Raw genomic sequence first — 23324 nt, 5'->3', positions numbered from 1 at the left:
GTTAAAACCAAATCAACAAATTATACATACAATACGTGTTAAACGGTGGTTGATTAAGTTGATAAGGAGTCAACTGACTCGCAATGTCGTGAGTTCAACTCACACACTACCGATGTGATGACCTATTTGATGAATGATTGTAAGTACATTTGGAAGGGCTTTGGAAGCTCACCAATTCCTTTTGGAATTTCATCATTCAACATGTTATCCATGAGTCTCAGCTCTTCTAGGTCCTGTAACATTGTTATTTCTGAGGGAATTGGACCTGTGAGCACATTACTTATAAATCAATAGCTTTCAATGATTTCAATTTCCCAATTCTTGAAGGGATTCGGTCTCTTAAGCGATTCTTTAAAAGAAGCAATGTGTCAAGCCTGGTCAAGTTTGATAAATTAGGAATCACAAGAAATGTTGGTTGTTGATAGTCCGTTCTTGTAAGCATCAAAGACTTTTAAGAATCTTAACTTGGAAAGTCTAAGTGGGAAGGTCGAGTTAAAGTAGTTATAGCCGATGTTAATTGTTCTAAGTTCAATGAGTTTGAAAGTTTGGCGTGAAATTGTTCAGGATAGGTTGAGGCCAGAGAGGTCTAGCAAAGTTATTTGTCTGGTTTTGGGTGGCAATTGATGCCTCTCCATGCACACCATACTCTGTCTTGGTGGTTATTGGAATGGATTTTTCAATCATGTAGATGATTTGAAGGGTCAATAATAGTTGATTTTATTAGAGTAGTGATATATGTACAACTATATGTGACAACTTTGATGACAACTTTCATTTCTTCTCTTCTCATTGGTCCAAAACAATAGAGAGAAAAAGAAAGAGAGAGAATAAGAATATAATGTGAGTATGAGAGAGAAAGTTGTCAAAAGGTTGTAATAAAGTGGTTGTACAAATATCATTTCTCATTTTATTAAGATGAGGGTGGTGAATTGAAAGGGAAGAGTTGTTGCAGAGGGAAGAGTTATCAAGCACGATGAATTAACGTATTTATAAATGTATATTAAAAAGGAAAATGTTAAAGAGTGCCCTTAGGACATTGGTTAAGAAGACAAACACAGAAATGTTGTATTGGGATCTGGTGAAAAGTGATAAATTTGATTTTTTAAAAGTTAAAAAATTGTTGAATTCAATGCAAATTTACTATTTTTGGTTTTCTTAACTAGTGCCCTTACCCTAAGAGCACTAGTTAGCGAGACCCTATTAAAAAATATATTATTTTAAACTAAATCAAAAATGAATTTATAGTAAAAAAAATAATACATCTACGATCTCACACAAAAATAATGTATATTTATGTTTTTAAACATATTAATCAACATAAATTTAAAGTAAATTTAGTATAAATTATAGAGTTAATAGTAATATTGTATATATTTTTTAAAATAATATATTGCATAGTTGTATTAAGACATTGTGTGTATGGGTGCGCGTGTGCATGCGTGCGTGCGTGCGTGTTGACAAAGTTAAAAGCAAATCAACAAATTATACATGCAATACGTGTTAAAGGGTGGTTGATTGAGTTGACAAGGAGTGAACTGATTCACAATGTCGCGAGTTCAACTCACGCTACCGATGTGACGACATCGTAGATGAATGATTTGTAAATACCTCTGTAAGTACACTTTGAACCTTGACATCGTAGAGGAATGATTTGTAAATACCTCTGTAGTTTTTATATAAAAAATATTTATATTATATAATTGTATTAGTGTATGCCAATAAAATGACGACCTCTTCGATGGATGATTTATAAATACCTTCGTAAGTGCTCTTTTAGCCTTGAGGCGAATGTGTACGGTAAGATATGAGCAAACCTTCGGGAATTTCTATCTTGCTCTCACCATTTTCATCTGCATCGTCATCACCGTCTTCAATTGAAAGTACTCATTTGTCAAGCTCGTATTAACAATAAGCCTCAAAACAATACAATTTTCCCATAGAATGAATGAATTAATTGAAGAAACTGAAATATCACATACTTATTGCGAGAATATATTTTTTTCATGATGACATTGCATTGATCGATCAACTACTTCAAAACAATATGGGTTCATAACTAGTGCCTCATCTCTAATTAATTTTTCTTTACGAAGTACTTGTTTCCTAGGCCTATTCTTTTTCAAGGTTAATGTTGATAACTCGCTAATCTCAATAGAGATTGTAAGATTTAACCCTTGATTATATGTAAGTTCAGGTCATTAATATTTTGTTGGAAGAGACCAACTTGGCACATGATTTTTGCAACAACAAAAAAAAAAAGTTGACCAATGATCCTTCTTCTTTTACCTGCTTCTCCGATGATCCTTCTTCTTGTACCTGCTTCCCTCCACAACCACATGTGATTACGCAGCCGCCGCCTCCACCACCTGTGGTGGTTACGCCACCGCTGCCTCCACCACCATCATGTACCTGCCCTCCACCACCACCGCCGACTCCTCCACCATGCTCGGCAAACGACGACGCCGATTATTAGGCGCCGTCTATAGGTGTAGAGAGAGATATATAAGTACTAAATAAAAAACTCTCTGCATTATTTTATTTTAATTAATATATATGTGTGTTGTTTTTCTTTGCTGGTCTTTGTGTTATCATAATCATCAATCATATCATAATAATAATCATATGTGTGTTGTTTTTCTTTGCTGCCCAAGAGGTTTGATAATAATATGTGTGTGATTTGATGGAGTTTGCATGTATCATAAAAATAACGAGGTTCACATTTACTTGCATATTATTCTTTCTTTACAACAAATTTACACTCATGTTAAAGATTTCATTCTTATAATTCAAGTAAAACAAACAACAGATATGAAAAATTAGGACTCTTTTTGCAGTTTAGTTGATGTAATATACCTCAAAAAGGAACCATCCGTCATAGAAGTTACGTGCCTTTAAAAAAACAGATATGCACAACGTTACAACAGGTTATTTGAGGAGAGAATGGATACGAAAATGGATATATTTAGCATTTTTCAAAAAAGAAACATATCGTTTATATTTCATTTAGTTGTTGTGACAAGGGAAATCATTATCAGTACATACAAGTCCGGTGGTTCCCTAGGCCTATTGTAACATCCCAGACTGCCTACAGGATTGCCGACTGACCCCACAAACCAACACGAGTCTTTTCAGCATGCTTTGTCCTCACTCACATGCTTACCGGGAAACTTCCCGGTAGGTCACCCATCCTAGTACTACTCCAAGCCAAGCACGCTTAACTGTGGAGTTCCTATGGATTGAGCTCCCGAAAAGAAGATGCATCTTGTTGATATGGGTAGTACCTAACAATTCTTATAAGCCTTCCTTCAACCATGTAGTCCCATACCTACACGGCCTCCGGATCCCTCTCATTCCGATGTGTTTCGGTTCCTACTATTGTCGTGGGGGTCCCTTGCGGCTTAAACCGTTCCCCTTAGGTCGGGAACCTTTCGTATCCACCTAGCGGGATATCGAAAGCCACGACGTGGGTGTTACACTTGGTATCAGAGTAGTTCCCACCCTTGGGATTATGTGATTTAAGCTTGCAAGAAAATATATAATTATTTAGAGATATACATAGAAATTGTTATCCCTTTTCTTGTCATGCTCTCAATACATGTAAATACTTGTTCTAAGAATGTTTTGCAGGTTCTAAATGACACATAGAGTCATGGCATGCCTTAGGATACTTTGTTTTGAGGTTTTTGGATTAGAACATCAATTATGCAGGGCTGAACTGCATCAACTCGCCACGGCGAGCAAGGAGCTCGCCACTGCGAGCAAGAGCAGCAGGAGGTGGTGCTTGCTCGCCACTAGCTCGCCAGTGCGAGTGCTAGGCGAGTGAGCAATGGCTGCTGCCCTGTTCGCTCGTCTCGCCTTTTTGTCGTGCTCTGGTTCGGCTTGCACTCATGTAAGCTTTTATAAATATAAACCCCTCAAAACAAGACTCCAAGGCATAGGTTTTTAAATGTTTTATCGAAAGCAAAACAAGTATTTATTTATATTGGAAAGCATGACATATGAGAGAAATATTAGTTTCATGATCGGGTAGCAAATTATACTTCAAGTAAGGGAATGAATGTAGAGCCTCGACATAGTGTTGAGAACTAGAAAGATAGCATGAATGATAAGTATGGCAAGTATAGGACATGAATCCCTAGAATGATAAGACGTGAAGTGTATTCTCTTCGCATATGATCAAGTATGTATATGTTTAACTTACGTGAACGACAAGACCATGACTATTATAAGTGTAGGTGACATGTCTCTTGTTATCCACATCAAAGGGATACAAGGGGTTCTCATGATGAGAACGATTCAAGCCGTAAGGGACCCGCATGTCACTGAGTAAACAAGACGTAGGTGCTCGTGTCTCTTGTTATCCACGCCAGGGGGATACGGGAGGTTCTCGACCTAAGGGGAACGGTTCAAGCCTCAAGGGAACCGCACGACACCGAGGGAGTCCGATGTACGTACATCGGTCATGTATGGGATTGTACTCGGGGTTACTCCACCCGGGACTTTCCGTAAAATGAATCAAGATAATAATTGTTTGTTCAACGCTAACCTAATGAATGAACTTAGATACGTTTATGTACAATATGAATATGATTATGTTTCTCATGAATATGATTATGATATGTTCACGATCAAGCAAGAATGAATCCATGCACGTTTATGTTTAAGAACAAGAGCATTAGATGCTATATGACAAGTATAAGGCATGGAATAGAGTAAGTAAAGAACATGATACCGATGACGATCTTAGGTTTCCCCTAATCGTCCGGTTTAGAGTCGTTTCATGATTATGTTATGTTTAGGCCTCGATACATAGAGTGTATTCTTGGCAACGCGGTTCTAGGTTCCCCTCAACCGCCATGACACGTATAGGAAGTGAAGCCTATAACAAGTTAAGATATGATTATGACGGCTCTAGTATGCACTACCATCTAAGTATGCAAGTCCCCACACACGTATAATCAACCGTCAGGTTGTAATGTAGACACGTGGTGACCGTAGGTTTCCCTTGAGGTTGCCTATAGCCTAGGATTTAGGGGAACTCACTGAGACATTATGTCTCATCCCAATCCTTATTTGTTTCAGATAAGCAGGATGAGTATGCATGTTCGTAGCTGGATGGATATTACTTCAAGGGTTCGTTCGTACCGCTGCAGGACATTATGGATTTCAAGAATGTATTTTTATGTATGGATGAGTTGTATTGTATTATGATTTATACGAACGTGACTTGATGTAAATATTATTCATTCGGTAAAATTTTCTGTTGTATATTTTTAATGTTTCCAGTATCAATTTAACGCACATGCTAGGCTTTCTAGATACGTCTAGTATGGGTGTTACACCTATTCTTTTTCATAGTTAATGTTGATAACTCGCTAATCTCAATAGGGATTGTAAGAACAAAAAAAACATATTTAACCCCTGATTATATGTTAGTTCGGGTCATTAATATTTTTTTTGGAAGAGACCAACTTGGCACATGATTTTTGCAACCAAAAAAAAAAAATTAGTTGACGGATGATCCTTCTTTTTGTACCTGCTTCCCACCACAACCACCTGTTTGAGAATTGCTATTCTCTCATCAGTTTATGCTCATTTCCGCCCTATGTGAGTTAACTCATGCTGAAAAATACACCTGCGTGAGTTAACTCACGCTGAAAATACATTTGCGTGAGTTAACTAACGCTTGGCTATTTGACGGGAATGAGCATTAACATATAGGAGAAAAGCAATTATATATAGGTAATGACCCTAATGGGCCTAAAGACTAAAAACCCAACTAAAAGGTCCAACTATAAACAACTCAAAAAAAAGACAAACTAATATAATTTTACTCTTAAACTAAATATCTAAATTATTTATTTGAGTCTAATTGTACTCTCTCTTGTGGACTCATCTGTAGCAAATACCAATTTCAACCAATAAGTGTTGAATCCATTTACATAGAAATCTTACTCCTGCTCATTCACCATCCAACTAAGCTACATGGAGAACAGGGTTGTCCCGACAATTCGGAGGCCCAGTTTATAATCTTGACAAATTTCATATAAAAGTAATTAAAAGAAAAATCAACACCATTTATAGTGACTGACAACAAAGTTGTAGTTAAATACTCCATCCGTTTTAAAATGAGTGTCGTTTTAGCCAAAAAAATTGTTTCAAAATGAGTGTCACTTTCGGTTTCCAATGCAATAATAACTTTTTCTTTTCAATTGTAGCCTTCAATAAATACTATGTTACACTACTTCCAAAGGATTATTTTTTCTTTAATGAAAAACAAACCAATAGTTGATTAGGATAATTTCGTAAAATTGCTATGACATTTGACTACTTTATTCTATTCCTTAATCTGTGTGCAATTGGTTAAAGCGACACTCATTTTGAAACGGAGGGAGTATATGAGTAATGGTCTAAACCATACTTTTACCTACATACAAATAGACATTTGTCTACGGATAATGCATAATGGACAACAAAATTGCTGTCTTTTAGACTTTTACCTACCGAAAAATGACATTTAGTGATGGATTTTAACCGTAGATACAAGTTTTTTTTCGCTTTTTTTTATTTTTATTTATTTTGAGTCCCTTCTAAGTTTGAAGTGTTCTGTCTATGGACACTATTGTTTATGTTCAATCTTATGTTGGATTATCTTACTGCTCGATGAAATGATTTTTCTTAAATAAAATCAGTGGGGGATTGTTGGGGATTTTATTGAATATTAATGAAAAATAAAAATAGTTTATTTTTTACAATATATGATACCATTTTAAATACTATTATTACTCTGAAGATAATTTTGGATTGGTTCTCTGAATATAATGTATAGCATTATTACATTATTACTAGCTTGGAAACCCGTGCCATGCACGGGCTAGAATTACGACTATTTTTTTATTTTATAAAATCTAATTAAACAACAATTTCATTATTTTATACACAATATATTAATAGAACGCATCGTTATCGTATTTTCGATTGCATATTATATACAAATATCAACGCATATATAGTTATTTGAATTTTCGTATCGTTAAACATGAATGATTTAACGGATGTAACGTCGAAATATTAGTATTTAATGTCGGAATATTTTACACGGATGACTAAAATTAATCACGGAGACATGAGTCCTTTTTTTTATGTTCCTAAAATTAATCACGGAGACATGAGTCCTTTTTTTTTTATGTTCTACATATAACTGGGGGTGTTGAAGTCTCGAGGCCTACCACTGCATATACAATTAATTGTCCATACCCAACGAATCGTCTCTACCAGATGGCCATATATGTATCCCGGTAGGTCACCCATCCAAAGACTACTCCAAGCCCCACAAACCAACACGAGTCTTTTTCAGCGTGTTTTGTCCTCACTCGCACGCTTACCAGGAAACTTCCCGGTATAGGTCACCCATCCAAAGACTACTCCAAGTCAAGCACGCTTAACTGTGGAGTTCTTATGGATTGAGCTACCGAAAAGAAGATCCATCTTGTTGATATAGGTAGTACCTAACAATTCTTATAAGCCTTCCTTCAACCATGTAGTCTCATACCTACACGATCTCAGGATCCCTCTTATTCCGATGTGATTTGGTTCCTCTATAAACTGTAGGGAGCTGCTCATTGTCGTGCCTTGTGCACCGGCGATCACTCCCCTGCTCTCGTCAGCCGTGGGTGTTACAATATATATAGTTTCTTTCAAATTCCATGATTTTAATAGTGGATACCCTTATATATACCAAGTCAATATCGTGCATACGCTTGATTCATCTTAACATCCAACACGAATTTGTAATTATTCAATCGTGTAACAAATAAGTTTAACAAACAACAACAAAGACACCACAGAAAAGGCTTGAAAAAGGGACTACAAAACTGTCTTGTGCATGCACATAGACATAGGCGCTCCAAAGAACAAAGAAAAAAAAAGACGGAGAATCGGAGATATAGCAGATTTATAAGAAAATGAAGCAGAACATATAGTTGATAATATGTTCAGTGAAAGGGTACGGCTTACATTAGCAAAAAATGAGAAAGATCAGAAGAATACTGACATTATAAATAAAATTAAACTGAGTATGAGAATATTGGAGTTGCTCTATCAAATAATAGAAAAACTGACGTCTCAAGAGATAAACACTTTGTACCTCACTATTTTCGTCTGATTTGCAAACCAAATCAGAACTGATATATTCTTTTTCGTCTTCTGGAACCAATGATAGAAGGAATTCCTTTACGTGCTTAACTTCGTCTAGTGTGGGAGAAAGTATCCCCCGCTCTTGGAAAAAAATCCAAGACCTTCATGTTTTGCAAAAAAATCCAGATATACAATTTTTTTTCAAGGGACTGAAAAAAAATCTTAATATTATAAGGAACGTTTACTTAATTAACCATTTTTTACCGTAAAACTTTGTTTTTAGATGTCATTCACTTTCATTCTATTTTTATATTCAAACTCTATTTTTTCAAACTCCTTCGCATATGATATATGATGGGGTGTGACAATGGAAAATGTACATGTGTTATGATGAATTGACAAAATACATGTTTATTAGACATTTTAAAATGATACAACATTTTTTTAATTAAGTCGACTTTTTTTGGTATTAATTACCCAAAAATCTTCAACTCCTTCAGCAAAACCATATAATTACCGATAATTCAATCTATTTTTTATACTCTCACGGACAAAACACACACTGCATATTTTTCACCTTAATGTTTCTCCCATGTTCAATTTTCTTCTTCTTCATATTTGTTTTATTTTTCTATCTAGTTTCCTTGCTCTATTCTCATAGATGAAAGGAATATAAACTACCCTTCATGAAATCACCACCAATCAACGTTTTTGAACATGTTGCACCTATTTTTGACCTTATTTGACTACGTTACATAATTATGGACGCAGATAGTCACACAATTGATTAGGATATGTTAATGTGTCAAATGTGAGTTAACGTTATATATTGCATGGGAGAGTAGATTTTGAACAACATATAAGTGAGATGACCGAAATACATAGTGTCTTAAGGTTTTATGTAAAGAATAAAGATGTGGTGTCAATCTCACTTGTATGGTTGTTACTGACGTAGTACGATCATCCAACCCGGTGAAGACTCATCCGAAAATCCCAACATTATGATAATATATTTTGTTAGTTTTCAGTTGTCAATTGTTTATTTATTTTTAATCATAAACTTTAGTTATTGGATGTCATTCTCTTTCATGCTATATTTTTTTTTTGTTATTCAACCTCAACTACTTCAAACTCCTTCACTTTTATTCTTTGTGAAATTTGACAATCAAAAAAAACATATGTGTATTGTTGATTTTACAAAATAAATACTTATTAGAAATTTTAAAATAATGTGGCGCTTTTTTAGTTAGTCTAATATTTTGGTTAATAATTACTAAAAAATGTCCAACTCCTTAATCGAACCAGTAAAATTATCGACAATTCACTCTATTCCTTATACGCTCCCCTAAAAGCACACTCTTTTATTTCCTTATCATTTCTCTCATTTTCAAATTATTTTTTTTATTTTTTTTCATTTTCTAATTTATTTCGTAACTTCTCATGAAAGAAAGGAACATAAACCTCCCTCCATTAAATCACCACCAACTCACCATTTTTACCATTATATGTCATCATCTAATTTTATTTGGCTTTGTTACCAAATAACAAATGCGGATAGTCTCACACTTCAAGGGAGAGATGTTAACATGCGTTATAGGAGTTAAAGCTTCAGATTTGATGCAAGAGAATATAATGACAAACATATAAGTGAGATGACCCATAAATCCAATGCCTTTAAGATTTGGACGAAGATGTGATGTTAATCTCACTTGAGTAGTTGCTCTTAGTCTAATGTGATTATCCAACCTAGTTTACGCTCCCGCAAAAGTCCTAACATTATGATGAAATGTTATCTTCGATTTTGGATTCATTTGCTTAATCCTTTATTTATCATGAAAGAAAGGGATAAAAACTCTTTGTATAAAGCCACCATCAACCCACCTTTTTTAACATGTCATGCATCCGTCTAACTTTATTTTATTATGTCTCTATATCCCGGACGCAAAGAGTCTCAAACTTAACTGAGAGATGCAATGTGTCAAGTGTGAGTTAAAGTTCTATATTGGATGATAAAGTAGATGTTACATATAAGTTAGATGACCAATACACCTGATGACTTAAGGTTTTCAACTCCTTCAAAAAATCCACAAAATTATCAACAACTTTTGGATAATATATTTGACCGAGCAATCCTAATTAGCATGAACAATTAAACCAAAAACTCTTTTAGTAAAAAATCAAGATGAGAGATTTGTCATTATTAATTTGAAATAAAAATTTATTTTCTTGTTCATTGTGATTTTTCAGTAGAAGGACAAACTTTGAATTTCGAGATTATGAGTTTCGAACTCAGCTATTATCCTTGGAGATAAGTAAACATAAATATACTTGGGAGTGCTCTTTTATCTAAAAGACTATCCACAATGTGGGTGCTTCACCTATTTAACACCATAATAAATAAGCACCCCCGTTGTGGAGCAAATAAATAAGGTGCTTGTAGAGAAGGATGGCTATATAAGCACCCTATCTCTCCACGTTTGTGAGGGACCCCTAATTAAATTGTATAAAAAAATTGTTGAAAATTCGTAAAATTGAAATTGACAAAACCATTGAGATATTGCTAAAATTTAATTTTGGATATCATTCAATTCTCCTTTTAAATTGTGTTTATTATTATTATTATTTCTTTTTAAAAAAAAGTTCCTTTAGAATATGTCAAAGAGATTTTAGGGTGTGTTTATTTCAAGATTTGTAATATGATTCCGAGGAATGTGAGATTAGAAATGCTACATTCTCATGTTTGTTTTAAGTTTTGATAATTTGTTCCCATGCATATTATATTCTCTGGAATGTTATTTACACATCTTTTCTTCTATTGTTCTTCTATTGTTATTCTCACTACCATTAACATTTATTTCCATTTTTAATTTCTAAAATATTCCAGGAAATCTAAATTTTTACCAAACATGGGTATGAATGTCCTTTCAAGATATGTAATTTCTTGCCTTGAAACAAACACATCCTTAATTTTTCATAATATAAATTGAGGATTTTCAAAGACTACTATCATAATCTACAATTTACAATTTAAAAAAAAATTGTTTTTCTTATTGTAATTTTTTTAGGTGAGTTAGACTACTATCATAATCTACAATTTACAATTAAAAAAAAAAATTGTTTTTCTTATTGTAATCAAGATATGTCTCATGACTCAATGAGCACCTACAAAGTTACTCCCTATCAAAGAGATACTCAAGCTAATAGTGGGGATTGACTCCGCGCCCTTGAGGTTGAGTCAACTCATTATTAGCCGAGCCAACGTTGATCAGGAATGTTATTATTAGTATTAATAGCAAAAATAGTGATTCAAACCATGATATCATATAATGGTATCATTTAAACAACATTTTTTTTTCATCTCACCCAATAAATGAGACATTTAATAGAATCATTTTAATTTAAATGGCCACATTAATGACTCTTAATTTATTTTATCATGATTATACTTAATAACATGAAAAAAATCACAAAAAAAAGAAAAATATTAAATTATTCAAATTGAAGTATTCGAAATTTTAATGATATTTTTTTTAAAAATTTAGTGATAATTTTTCAAAGTACATGAGGTATTCCTTTTTAAAAAATGGATGTCAAACAATAATAAAAAACATAAAATATTTTTGTTTTTAGTTTATTTAGAAACAGTTTTTTCTAAGTAACCTCAATTATTTAAATTTCAACAGCACATCATTTTTTCTTTGAAATATAATTTCTTATTTTGTATTTCGTTTAATTAAGGGTTACAATTAAGGATCTTATTTAAAGAACGTTTTATTTTTTTGTCCGACCTATTAAACGACAAAGTTTAATATTTATAGAATCAACCCAATTAAAATGACACATAAAATTTAATTATTTTCAATTATAAAAATATAAAATTTCAAAATTTAATGACAGTTTTTTTTTAAACTTGTCAAAAACTTTTTTTTAAATTAAATATTCTCTTAAAAGAATTGAATATAAAACATTAATAAAAAATGTTAAAAGATTAAAATAATTCAGTTTTTTTTATACGGATAGAAAAATGAACTATTTGAATTTTAAATGTCTCCGATTTATTTGTTATAATATAATCCAATATTTGTTTGTTTCCATATATTTTTGGTTTAGTTGTTTCCTTTAATTAGGGTCTATAACTAACACTATCATTTTTTTTCCTTTTTCGGTCTAATCCATCGATCAAGACATTTTTCATTCTAAATAATTACATGACATATTTTAACCTTTATAAAATCATTTTAATTTAAGTGACATTAATTACTCTTAAATTGCTTATCAATATTCGAGAATCATATTAATTATTATTATTTATTTATTTTGCCTTAGATGATAAAATCATTTTAATTTAAGTGACATTAATTACTCTTAAATTGCTTATCAATATTCGAGAATCATATTAATTATTATTATTTATTTATTTTGCCTTAGATGAAGTGGTAATCTACTGAAAATAAACTCACACACAACTGTGAGGACCTGGGTTCGAACCAGGGTCATGACGTCCGGCCTTGCAATTTCGGCATTTGCCAGTTGAGCTATGACTTCTAGACAATTATTAAATTATTAATTATACAAATACTTGATATTTTTGTGTTAATATAATTCATTTTTCCTAGTTAAAAATACCAAATACGTGAAATTTAGAAAGACAAAAAAAAAAGACATGACATTGAGACAAAATATTAAAAAAAAATACAATTTTTGATTTAAATGGTGCGTGGAATTGCGTGCAAATGGAAATTATTTATAATAAACAGTAGATAACAAAATTAACAATATTATTTAATAGTCCCCCCAAAAAAATTATTTAATAGTAACTATCTCATTGAGAAATTAAAGTAGAAAAAGTCATATATTGATTGTCAATTAACTAAGATAAAATGACACTAAGGATTATGTTTTATCCGGTCAAAAGAAATAAAAAAGAAACCATGCATGATTTTTGTTTAATGGTTGATTGAAGGTTTTGATACATTCTATTGAAGAAACTATGATAAGTGAAAAGCAATCATAGTAAAACATGATGAAGTTAAGATGTCTTCTTATTAGAAAAGGTTTGTCCAACTCAGATGATGTGAACCAATTGTATGCAATCTTTAGGGTGATGTTTAACATGTACGGAGAATTCATCTTAATTGATGGGCTTTTGTTCATCAAGAGGAGAAAACATAACATGTAGCAAAGAATGGAAAAGAAACGTGGTCAGAGGGAAATAAAAGGAGAAACCACGCACAGGAACCAGAGACTTTTGGTGACTCATTCACGCAACACGAGAAGAAGAAATAAGCTTGTACATGCGGATGGAAAAGAACATCAACCGTGCTATTGAAAGAAAATTGAGGAGCAACGCCGACAACGACGAAACTCTATCGGTTTATTTTCTTTACTATGTTGTTTATGTATTTGATCATGTCTAGCTAATTTCCTTTGATTAGGTCTGAGATGATTTTAATTTGAGTTGTTTGAACCATGTGATTGTATAAACTCTTTTCAATACAATTATAATCCTAGTTTTATTCAGAATTGTTTGCTCTTAATGCTTTTTGTATACTGATCACATATAAACTGAATTCAAATATCAATTGACTACTGACCCTAGCTATTGAATTGGATCTAATAATTCTGGTTAATCTAACGGGTTAGTCTAGGGATATATGATTGTTAGGTTATGACATAAAAATTAACGTTCATAAAGCCTTCAACGGTTACGAACTCACCTAAGGGATTAGGGTGTTGTAGCTTTAGAAGAGTGTTCTGAGTCAAGGGATTGATCAAAATTATTTTTTTGTTAATTTGTCGTGAGTCTAGGAGAATAATTGTAGAGACTAGGTGCAATTTACCAAACAACGATAATTAATTGATTCGAAAGACCTGATCACTTTTTATCTCTATATTTTCCAAAACCATTTATTTTTATTTTTATTTTTATTTGCTGTTGAACTCAATCAAATATATGCTCTACATACCCGTTATTTCTTAAATCCTTTATTTTAACGCTTTTGCCGAGTAGAAATTGAAACAGTCCATGTGGATACGAACTTATAAATTTTATTACTTCGATATATTTTTAGTACACTTGCTAAAAGTCTATCTACAACATTAGAAAATAAAAGCAAATATAAAATAAAAAGGAATGAACAAAATTGAGGCATATAACAATATCTCATTTTATTAATAATTCATACAATACAATAATTCATACAATAATTTATTCAAATTCACTACTTATTTTCTCCTTCTTGGGGTAAAAAGTGACCAACCTTCTTGGGGTAAAATAGTGAGCAGCCTTCTTGGGGAAAATACATCATCAACCCTTGGGCTAAATTTAAATCTGGTTTTTTTTTACCCCAAGAAACTCTTTTTACCCACGATAAAAAGTCCCTGGGGTTAAAAAAAGCAGATTTAAACTTATCCCAAGGGTCGATCACTTTCCCAAGTCGGCTACTCAATATTTTACCCCGAAGAAGTTTGATCACTTTTGCCCCCAAAGAGAATATTGAAAGAAAAAAAAAGAAGAGAAATAGAGGGAGAGAGTGAGGAGGGGGAGAAAGTGATATGGTATGAGGAATTAGGGAAGTATGGAGGGGTATTTATAGGTGGGAATGGTAGAATATGTTGTAAACACCATTAATGTGGTCAAAAAACGTGTAAAATTTGGTAAAAAAACGTGTGGATTGAATGTTGAAAAACTGACCAAAGACCAAAAAACGTTTGTTCTTCAGTTCTGACCACCGGCCAACTAGCGTGAGTTAACTCGCGCTAAGGCTCAGTGGTGCGTGACTTAAGTCACGCAGAGCTAACACTAGCGTGCGTTAAGTCACGTTGTGTGACTTAAGAAACGTAAATTATACACTAGCGTGACTTAAATCACGTAAGGGCATTTTGGACATTTACTTTGGGAGTGAGCAAAACAGTTTGGGTAAAGCAGTATTCGAAAAAATGAATTTGGACCTTTGGCTAGGATCCGTGTGGCCTTGATTTTATTCCAGATTTTCATTTTTGTTTTTTTATTATTATTGTAAACTATTGTCAAATTTATTCAAGAGAAAAGTTGTACAATATGAGTTATTGTATATGTTTGATATCATAACCGTCTTCAAAGTTCTTCTTTGTTTTTAATTTTATGTCTATTAATTTTGGATTATTATGTAATCAACATGAGCAATTATAAGAAAGAGAGAATCATATATTTAGTTTTCTGTAGCAATAACATGATCAACTATAGAGATAGAATTTGCACAATGATGGGACTCTTCACATTGTGGGTGCCATCAGACCAAACAAGGGATGAGGAAAACACAGTTTGGTTTAATTTTCCTCCCCCAACAATAGTAACAATAAATGACTGTTTCTCGTTTAATGATGTGAATGAGAGAAGTTTTGGTTTCACAGTAATCTTGATTGTTGGATAATGATTGATGAGAATAGCCTTGTAGGTTGAGTTGGGAAAGCCAACATTTGTCACTGTTCTATGAATTTTGGCATGGAAGCTCTTATGATAAGGCTCAACAGGAATCACCATTGCAGGGTAGTTTATATCTTTGACCAAGGCTCTTTCGGAAGCTTCATGACAGCTTAAATTTTCTCCACTTATTTGTTTAATTTTGTTAGCATCATAACCATAATTACAAAGCATTTGCACATAATCTTGTTTTGTGATGTCATAAACAAGTCCAGGGTGAAGAGCTTGTTGTGGATTGATATTCCCAGACCCATAAGCAAACTCACCTGCTAAATCATCATAACTACCTTTCACCGGTTTAGCCGTTGTCATGATGGCAGATTTGATAGCTGCAGGTGACCAATCTGTATGAAAAGATTTAACGTATGCAACAACTCCAGCAACATGAGGACATGCCATAGAGGTTCCAGATAATATGGTGTATTTGGCCTTTCTTTTGTCAACATCATCTAAAGGTACTATAGGTGGATACGCGGCCAAAATATCCACTCCCGGGGCACTTATATCTGGTTTCAAAATTTCTAGAACTCTAGGATTTGGGCCACGAGAAGATTGCATGTCAACTATTGGAGCATCGTTGTCATGAAATATCCTACTCTTTAAAATTTCAGCTATAGGATGTTTAGTGGAATTTGTGTAAGACTGAACTTGAACAAAGTCATTTTGTTCTAAGTTAATTGAAGGCTTATCTCTGATAACAGAAATATCAAATATACCGTGTGAAACATTAACAATTGAACCAATTGTACCTTTTGCAGGAGAAAATAGTTCACCCATTGGTGATCCACACAAAACGAGCTTACCCTTCACCATATTCTCGTCAAAACAATCACATTGTTCTGGGGATGCATTTCCTCCAGTTGGGCACTTTAAAGCATTACGCACAGCTATTGGAAATTTGGTTCCATTTGAAGGGATGGTATTAATTGACTTACCAACAAGAGTCTTTCCGTTACCAAGAATGAGCTTAGTAATGAATTTACGATCTATGGTAGTTGCAGCAACACTAAATAACCAAGGTGCAACACTTGTAACAGAGCTTGGGTTAGGACCAAAGTTTCCTGCAGCCTGCACTGTGAGTATTCCCTTCTCCATGGCATGAAAGGAACCAATGGCAATAGGATCATTAAAAAATTCACCGGGAATCGGATGACCAAGAGAGATAGTGATAACGTCAACTCCATCAGCAATGGCATCATCAAACGCAGCTAAAATTATATCGCTACTACATAAACCACCTGCGATGCATATTTTGTATGCAGCAATCCTTGAAGATGGGACTGCACCTCTTGCAGTTCCTTCTGCAAGACCGAAAAAGCTCACACCCTCCACTTCACGTCCACCTGCTATTGATGATGTGTGGGTTCCATGACCAACATTGTCTCTTGCACTAAATTCCCTCACATCATAAAATCGTGCTCCGATAATTTTATTGTTGCAACTAAAGTTACCGCCTCCCATACAAACTCCCTTCCACTTTTTAGGAATGGGACCAAGACCTGATTTATCATAAAAAATAATTCAAATTAATAAAATCCGCATATATAGTTGGTTACTACAATCTTCTAATCATATTGCATTTTCTTCCTAATCTATAAACCATAATATTGCTCAATATTCTAAGATACTCATGACCAGCACCATTTATAAATAAATCTTTGCAAGAGAATTTATTAATCAAATATAACAATAATCATAAATTTGTACCATTATTTAACTATGTATCATTTTAAGCGGGGTGAATACTTCATACATATGACAATTATAAGAAAAACAATATTTATTATAATTATTGTAAGATATTTTGATTTAGATTAAAATTATATATACCTTTATCGTTAAAACTTTCAGATTCGGGCCAAATTCCACTATCTATGACTCCTATCACCAAATCACTTTCAACAGTTTGGCCTCTTTTGATTGATTTAGGTAAACCAAGGAAGTCCCACGATCTTGTTGTTTGAAGGTGATAATTTGAGCTTGGAAAAACTGAGACAACACCTGTCATGTTGGCTAGATTTTCCCTTTGTTGGTTGTTTAGTATGGCGGCAAAACCATTGAAACTCCTCTTGTAACTTCGAACTAAGCGATTTTCTATGTCGCTATCATCAATAACTTGTTGTAGCAAGGTATGATGGTGAGAGATTGGGGAATATGATCCTTCATTAGGAAGTGAGCCCATGTATACAATGTAAAGTTTAGTGGTTTCATCGTCACTTTCAGTGGCATCACACACCAAGGGTATTGATACCAAAACAAAACACATAAAGAAGAATAAAACAAGAGTATGATTGGCCATTGTTTGTATTTGCGAAATGGTGAATGTTTAGCTCAAACTAAAACAATTTATTTATAGTCAAAAGAAAGTTTAAGTAAATGGAAATGTTTTCAATTGATTTTAAAAAAATAGGTTAATCCTCTAAAAAAAAGTTTAATAACCATATGGCAATTGAATTTAAAAAAATATTTTTAAAAATTATTAATTAATGCTATTTTATAATAATCAAATTTGATTTAGTATATACATGTATCTATTTATTACTCTTTATATCTTTACCATCCATATCAAAGAAAAGTCATCACCTTCTCACTTTTTTCAATTCTAATCATAATACCTAATTTAAAATTTTAAACAAAGAATATGTTGAATTTTTTGAAATAAAAAAATAATAATCAAATTTGATTTAGTATATACATGTATCTATTTATTACTGTTTATATCTTTACCATCCATATCAAAGAAAAGTCATCACCTTCTCACTTTTTTCAATTCTAATCATAATACCTAATTTAAAATTTTAAACAAAGAATATATTGAATTTTTTGAAATAAAAAAATAATATATTGAATATTTTTTGAAAAAATAAGGATATACTTAATTTTTTTTTAAAGAAAAGAATATATTTAATTGAAACTATAAAAGTTATTCAAAATATAAAATTAGAATTAGAATTAGAATTTAATATATCTCCATATATAGTTTTCTTTTTTTGAGAAGTCATATATAGATAAATTTAAATAAAAATATTATTGATCTTAAAAAAAAAACAATGTGAACTAAACACTAAATTTAAAAAATTCTAAATAATACAAATTATTTTTGAATTAAAATTAAAAAAATATACATTTTTAATTAGGATTTAACTTTTAAGAAAATGGTATTAATGGTCATTTTACACGTATCCTCGAGGGTATTTGAAAATTTTGTACGTTGAGGTTACAATGCTAACATCAAACCATTGAACTAACACCTCGTGTTTAAGTTTTATTAGGATCACTGATGTAGGAGGGTTTCCACAGAATTTCATTAGTATTTTATTATTTCAGCCTGATTTTATTATTTGTTTGTTTTGTTTTCAGTTTGTTATTTTTCGGCCCATTAGGGTTTTGTTATTTTCCTATTTAAGTTTAACGGTTGTAGCCTAAGAGACAACTTTTATTCATTCAATAATATTTTATAGAGTTTTTTTTCAGTTTCTGATGGATTCCGAAACCCTGTTTTCACAAGTTTGTCGCTTGCAAACTTGTTACTTTTCTATCTAGGTTTAGTGCTTGCTATCCTACGCTTCCGACTGCGTCAGTTGGTATCAGAGCAGGTTTCTCCTGTTCTTTTCCTAACGTGATCAACCATGGAGATCAACTGGTGACGAATTTAACATCCTGTTTTTCGTTAGGATTATTTTATTTGTCTATTATATGTGTTAATTGCTTGTTTGTGTGTTTGACTTGGGATTAGTGGATTTTTAGGCGAGAAGGGTATTTTAGTCATTTTCAGGACTAAGCATATTTTGGTCATTTGTTGCGTAAGGGTAATTTAGTAATTTAAGAAGGTAGAATATTATAGTGTTTTAGTGTGAATAGTTATTTTGCTAAGTTAGTAGTAACTTGAGGTAATTATCAGATGTTTTAAGAGCTAAGTGAGTAGAAACTTTTCGTTGAATTATGCTCTTCTCCCAGCAAGTTTTGCTCCCACCCAACCAACTGACCAAAACACCCCTGCGTTAGTTAACTAACGCATGTGTAAAATGATGTGTTACTTAACTAACGCGGTGTGACTTAAGTCACGCAAGTGTAAAACTCTGCGTGAGTTAACTCACGCAGCGTGACTTAAGTCACGCAAGTGTAAAACAATCCGCGAGTTAACTCACGTTGTACTGATATATCAGTACAACATTAAATGGTGTACTGGTGTGCAATCACTACAAACAATGTCATTAATGATCCGTAATCTTTACACACTCATAATTGAACCGAATAACGCCAGTTTAACAACAAAATCACATAATCGTACATAAACGATGAAAATTACACAAAATCATCGTTTTTCTCACAAACACATAAGCACACATAAACGATCCAAACGGTCCAAATTACATAAATTCGTCGGTAATGACTCGTAATCATGTAATCACACTTAACGATACATAAACCATCCAAGTTACATGAATTTGTACTTAAATTCCCAAAATCACATAACGGTCCAAATAACCAAAATTCATCGTTTTTCTCAAAATCACATAATCACATATAAACAATCCAAATTACACAAATTCATCGTTAATGACGTGTAATCACTTAATCGCATATAATGACCATAAACGATCCAAATTACATCAATTTGTCCTTAATTCTCAAAATCACAAAGTCTCAGATAAACGATCCAAATTACACATAACAAAAATTCATTTAAATTCAACATTACGGACACAAATTTCAAAACATTAGACTATTACACGTTCATTAATATTACACTTCAATGGATCGGATATAAAGATGTAAAGTGTTATCCTCAATGATCGCTGTCGTGCACGATCAAAAATATGTATTTTAAAACAAGTAGTACAAGGTAGTTAACCTTGGTCGTCTCTCGAGGATTTCTGATTTAACAATTACCAATAACAAGAACAGCAACTATGAATTCAAAAATATAAATTGGGGGGTTTTTCTTTTGTTGTAAAAAATAGTAAATAGGATGATGAATTCAATTAATAGACAAGCAATCCACTAGTTTTAGGAAACTTTTTTTTTTATCATCTATCACAGTTTCTCAGAGAATATTTGTTTAAGAGTTTATGCTTTGGTTGATTATAAAACTCATTTAACAAGCGAAAATCAGTTTTATATAGAATTCGTTTGATTAAGCATCGTACGTGTTCAACTAACTATGGTGATGATCAAGCGTCACCAAGAACAAAGTTAATATCATAACAAGATTCGATCAACCCTTTTTGCAAGCGAAAAAAAAGCATATATAGTTTTCTATTCAAATTAATTTAAACAAGCGATGAATTAATTCGAACAATCTCAACGGTATGAATATGAAACAGAATAATTAAGCATCAATTGTACCAAATTCATACACATAAGAGAGACAAGAAAATTGATACATGATCAGCATAAACTTAACAAATTGCTATTAATACCGAACCTCAAGAGTAACAACAAAGTTCCTTCACCAATGGATCGAAAGAGAGATTAGTTCTCCATAGCAAGTGGCTGCCTTAGGGTTTCTATTTTCTGAATCGTGAATACAGAATGAGCAGCCCTAGCTGCGTTTTAAGTTTTTATATTACATGGAAAAAACGGGCCTTAAATGTATCGGGCCGAAAAACCAAAGTTGTCTCGAAATTATTTATTAAAATAATGTCTGGAACATAACGCAATTATTTGGCTCCTTTGCGCTCCGAACTGGGTTCTGGCCTCAACATGAAAGTTGTAGCACTTTCTCTTAGCTTTCCAACGCATGGTCGCGGGCCTCAAACCGATAAGCGCAGCTCCAGTTATGCCCTGAGCAATGAGAGGTGTCAAATTACTGTTTATTCAGAAAATAAGTAGCGAAAATAAAATAAATGCAAAACTAAACTAAACTTAGAAAACACATTAAAAACACTAAAAATAAAGGGAGAAATCATAGAATTGCCATAACATAAGATAGAAGAAAGTACATTAAAAATGCACTGATCAAATTCCCCCACACTTAAGTTTTTGCTCTCCGAGCAAAACTCAAGATTAAAGACTCACGGTAAAAAGAAAAGAAACGAGACACGACATGCTGCAAAGTTACAAGCAATTAGCACATTCCAGGATTCAAGGAGCATAGCAATCATGAATAACATCTTATAACAGGCACAATGAACAAGGTGGCTATTAGACTAAAAAAATGCATCAAGAATGATAGAACCTCACAGAATATATAAGTATAAAGTGCACTCAATCACTCGTGAGGTGTGTGCAATCTGTATAAAATGGACTGTCAGGGTTAGTATTTGCACTCAAAGCACATCATCAAAGCTAGCACTACCATAGGCTTGACAAGCCTCTTACGTCCCCAAAGATGGAGGACATCCACACAATGAAGCAAATACATGTATAGATCAAAAGGTCTTTATTCAGGTTGTAACGGGGCCAAGGTACAGGTGGTATAAACCTAAGGAATACTAAGGCATAAATCAAAGAGGATAAAGAAGCATGAATTCATTGAGTAGCAAGTATGAGTGGTGTTTGAAAGTAACAAAATACAGCAACATAATAGAACTCAACACCATAATTTCTTCATATCCTATGATAGCTTTTTCACACGCCTTCACATCAGAATTTGCCCACAATACAACTTTCAGCACAATTTTTTTTTCATTTCTATTTTTTATATATTTCCATTTTTTTCCTTCATTTTTCTTTTCTTTTCTTTTTCTTTCCATCTTACCAAACCAACATAATATTTCCCTTTCCCTTATCAAATAAAAATTAGAACCATAATGAGCACCCCCACACTTATTCAAAATTTAGAATTCAAGCTCCTTCATCCACTGAGATTGGGACATAAAAAGAATGGATAAAACAAATGCTTAATTGGCTTGTAATGAGGTAATAAACAAAGAATGGGATAAATAGCTCAAAGGGGCTCAACAAAGGAATAATATCATCAGGGTAGGCTTATTTGGCTGAAAGTAGGTTATGAAAGAAAGATGGCCTAGATCATTTCCGTACATGCATGTGAACAAGTGTTTCAAGAGTCAAGGCAAACCCTGGAAGTAACTAATGATAGATATTTGGCAAGTGAACCAAATTCAATCGAAGTAATAAAAATTTGTTTCCACGAGGACTGTATTTAACTTCTACTTAGCAATTTCATCATTAAAAAGGATGCGTAAAATTTATATTGTTGCCCGAGGCAGTTGAGTTGTTTTGTAACATAAACTGATTAAAAGTAAATAAAGATTGGTTTTAGAAAATTGAGAGAAGTATGGTTAATTCCTTCGAATCCTCTGAAGCTCTCCTATGGTAATTCGCATACCTAATTCATTCAATGATAATTGTAACACCCCGTTTTCCCAACATAAAAAAATTCACATATAAATCAGAGTCATTCAACATAAACGGAATGCTACATTTCTTAAAAATCATAAATGGAATAAATAACAATTCATCCTTCATAAATTGGTCAACATAAATATTCAAAAACTTCGTAGCGGATTTTAATTCAACAACATAATTAGTCTTGGCACGAAGGCCTCATCAAAACATCTCGTAATAATCCAAAAACTAAATCATAGTCATGTAAAATCATAAGCAGTACGTAAGGAATAGAAAATAGCCACAAAAGTTCACATCCCGTTACGTATCAGAGCACCTAAAGACACAGTAAGAGATAACCACTCACGACAACAATCAACAACTACTTATTCTCGATCACCTGCAAGTTACTCATACAAAGAGCAACATTTCC

General features: G+C 32.8%; 1 protein-coding gene across 1 annotated transcript; it reads right to left on the bottom strand.

Annotated features, from left to right (window-relative positions):
• Positions 1 to 15301: 15301 nt before the first annotated feature.
• On the bottom strand, positions 15302 to 17905 carry LOC146935290 (subtilisin-like protease SBT4.8). Its single transcript, XM_085750468.1, has 2 exons — positions 17429 to 17905; positions 15302 to 17097 (listed from the first exon to the last, which is right to left on the bottom strand). Exons 1-2 carry the CDS (start codon positions 17895 to 17897, stop codon positions 15356 to 15358), a joined length of 2211 nt encoding a protein of 736 aa, XP_085606594.1. The 5' UTR covers positions 17898 to 17905; the 3' UTR covers positions 15302 to 15355.
• Positions 17906 to 23324: the final 5419 nt, after the last annotated feature.

Source organism: Medicago sativa, chromosome 3 (genome assembly GCF_051527215.1).
Source record: "Medicago sativa cultivar Bolivia chromosome 3, Bolivia_mono, whole genome shotgun sequence".
Taxonomy (NCBI): Eukaryota; Viridiplantae; Streptophyta; class Magnoliopsida; order Fabales; family Fabaceae; genus Medicago; species Medicago sativa.
Note: the sequence above shows the minus strand (reverse complement) of the source record. Positions and strands in the feature narration are given on the sequence as shown.

What these genes read in the sequence shown, in the direction of transcription:
- LOC146935290 (XM_085750468.1), bottom strand. Translation starts at nt 17,897, where the DNA reads ATGGCCAATCATACTCTTGTTTTATTCTTCTTTATGTGTTTTGTTTTG. An exon ending in TGAAAGTTTTAACGATAAAG is followed by an intron (nt 17,098 to 17,428) that starts GTATATATAATT and finishes ATGATAAATCAG; the next exon opens with GTCTTGGTCCCATTCCTAAA.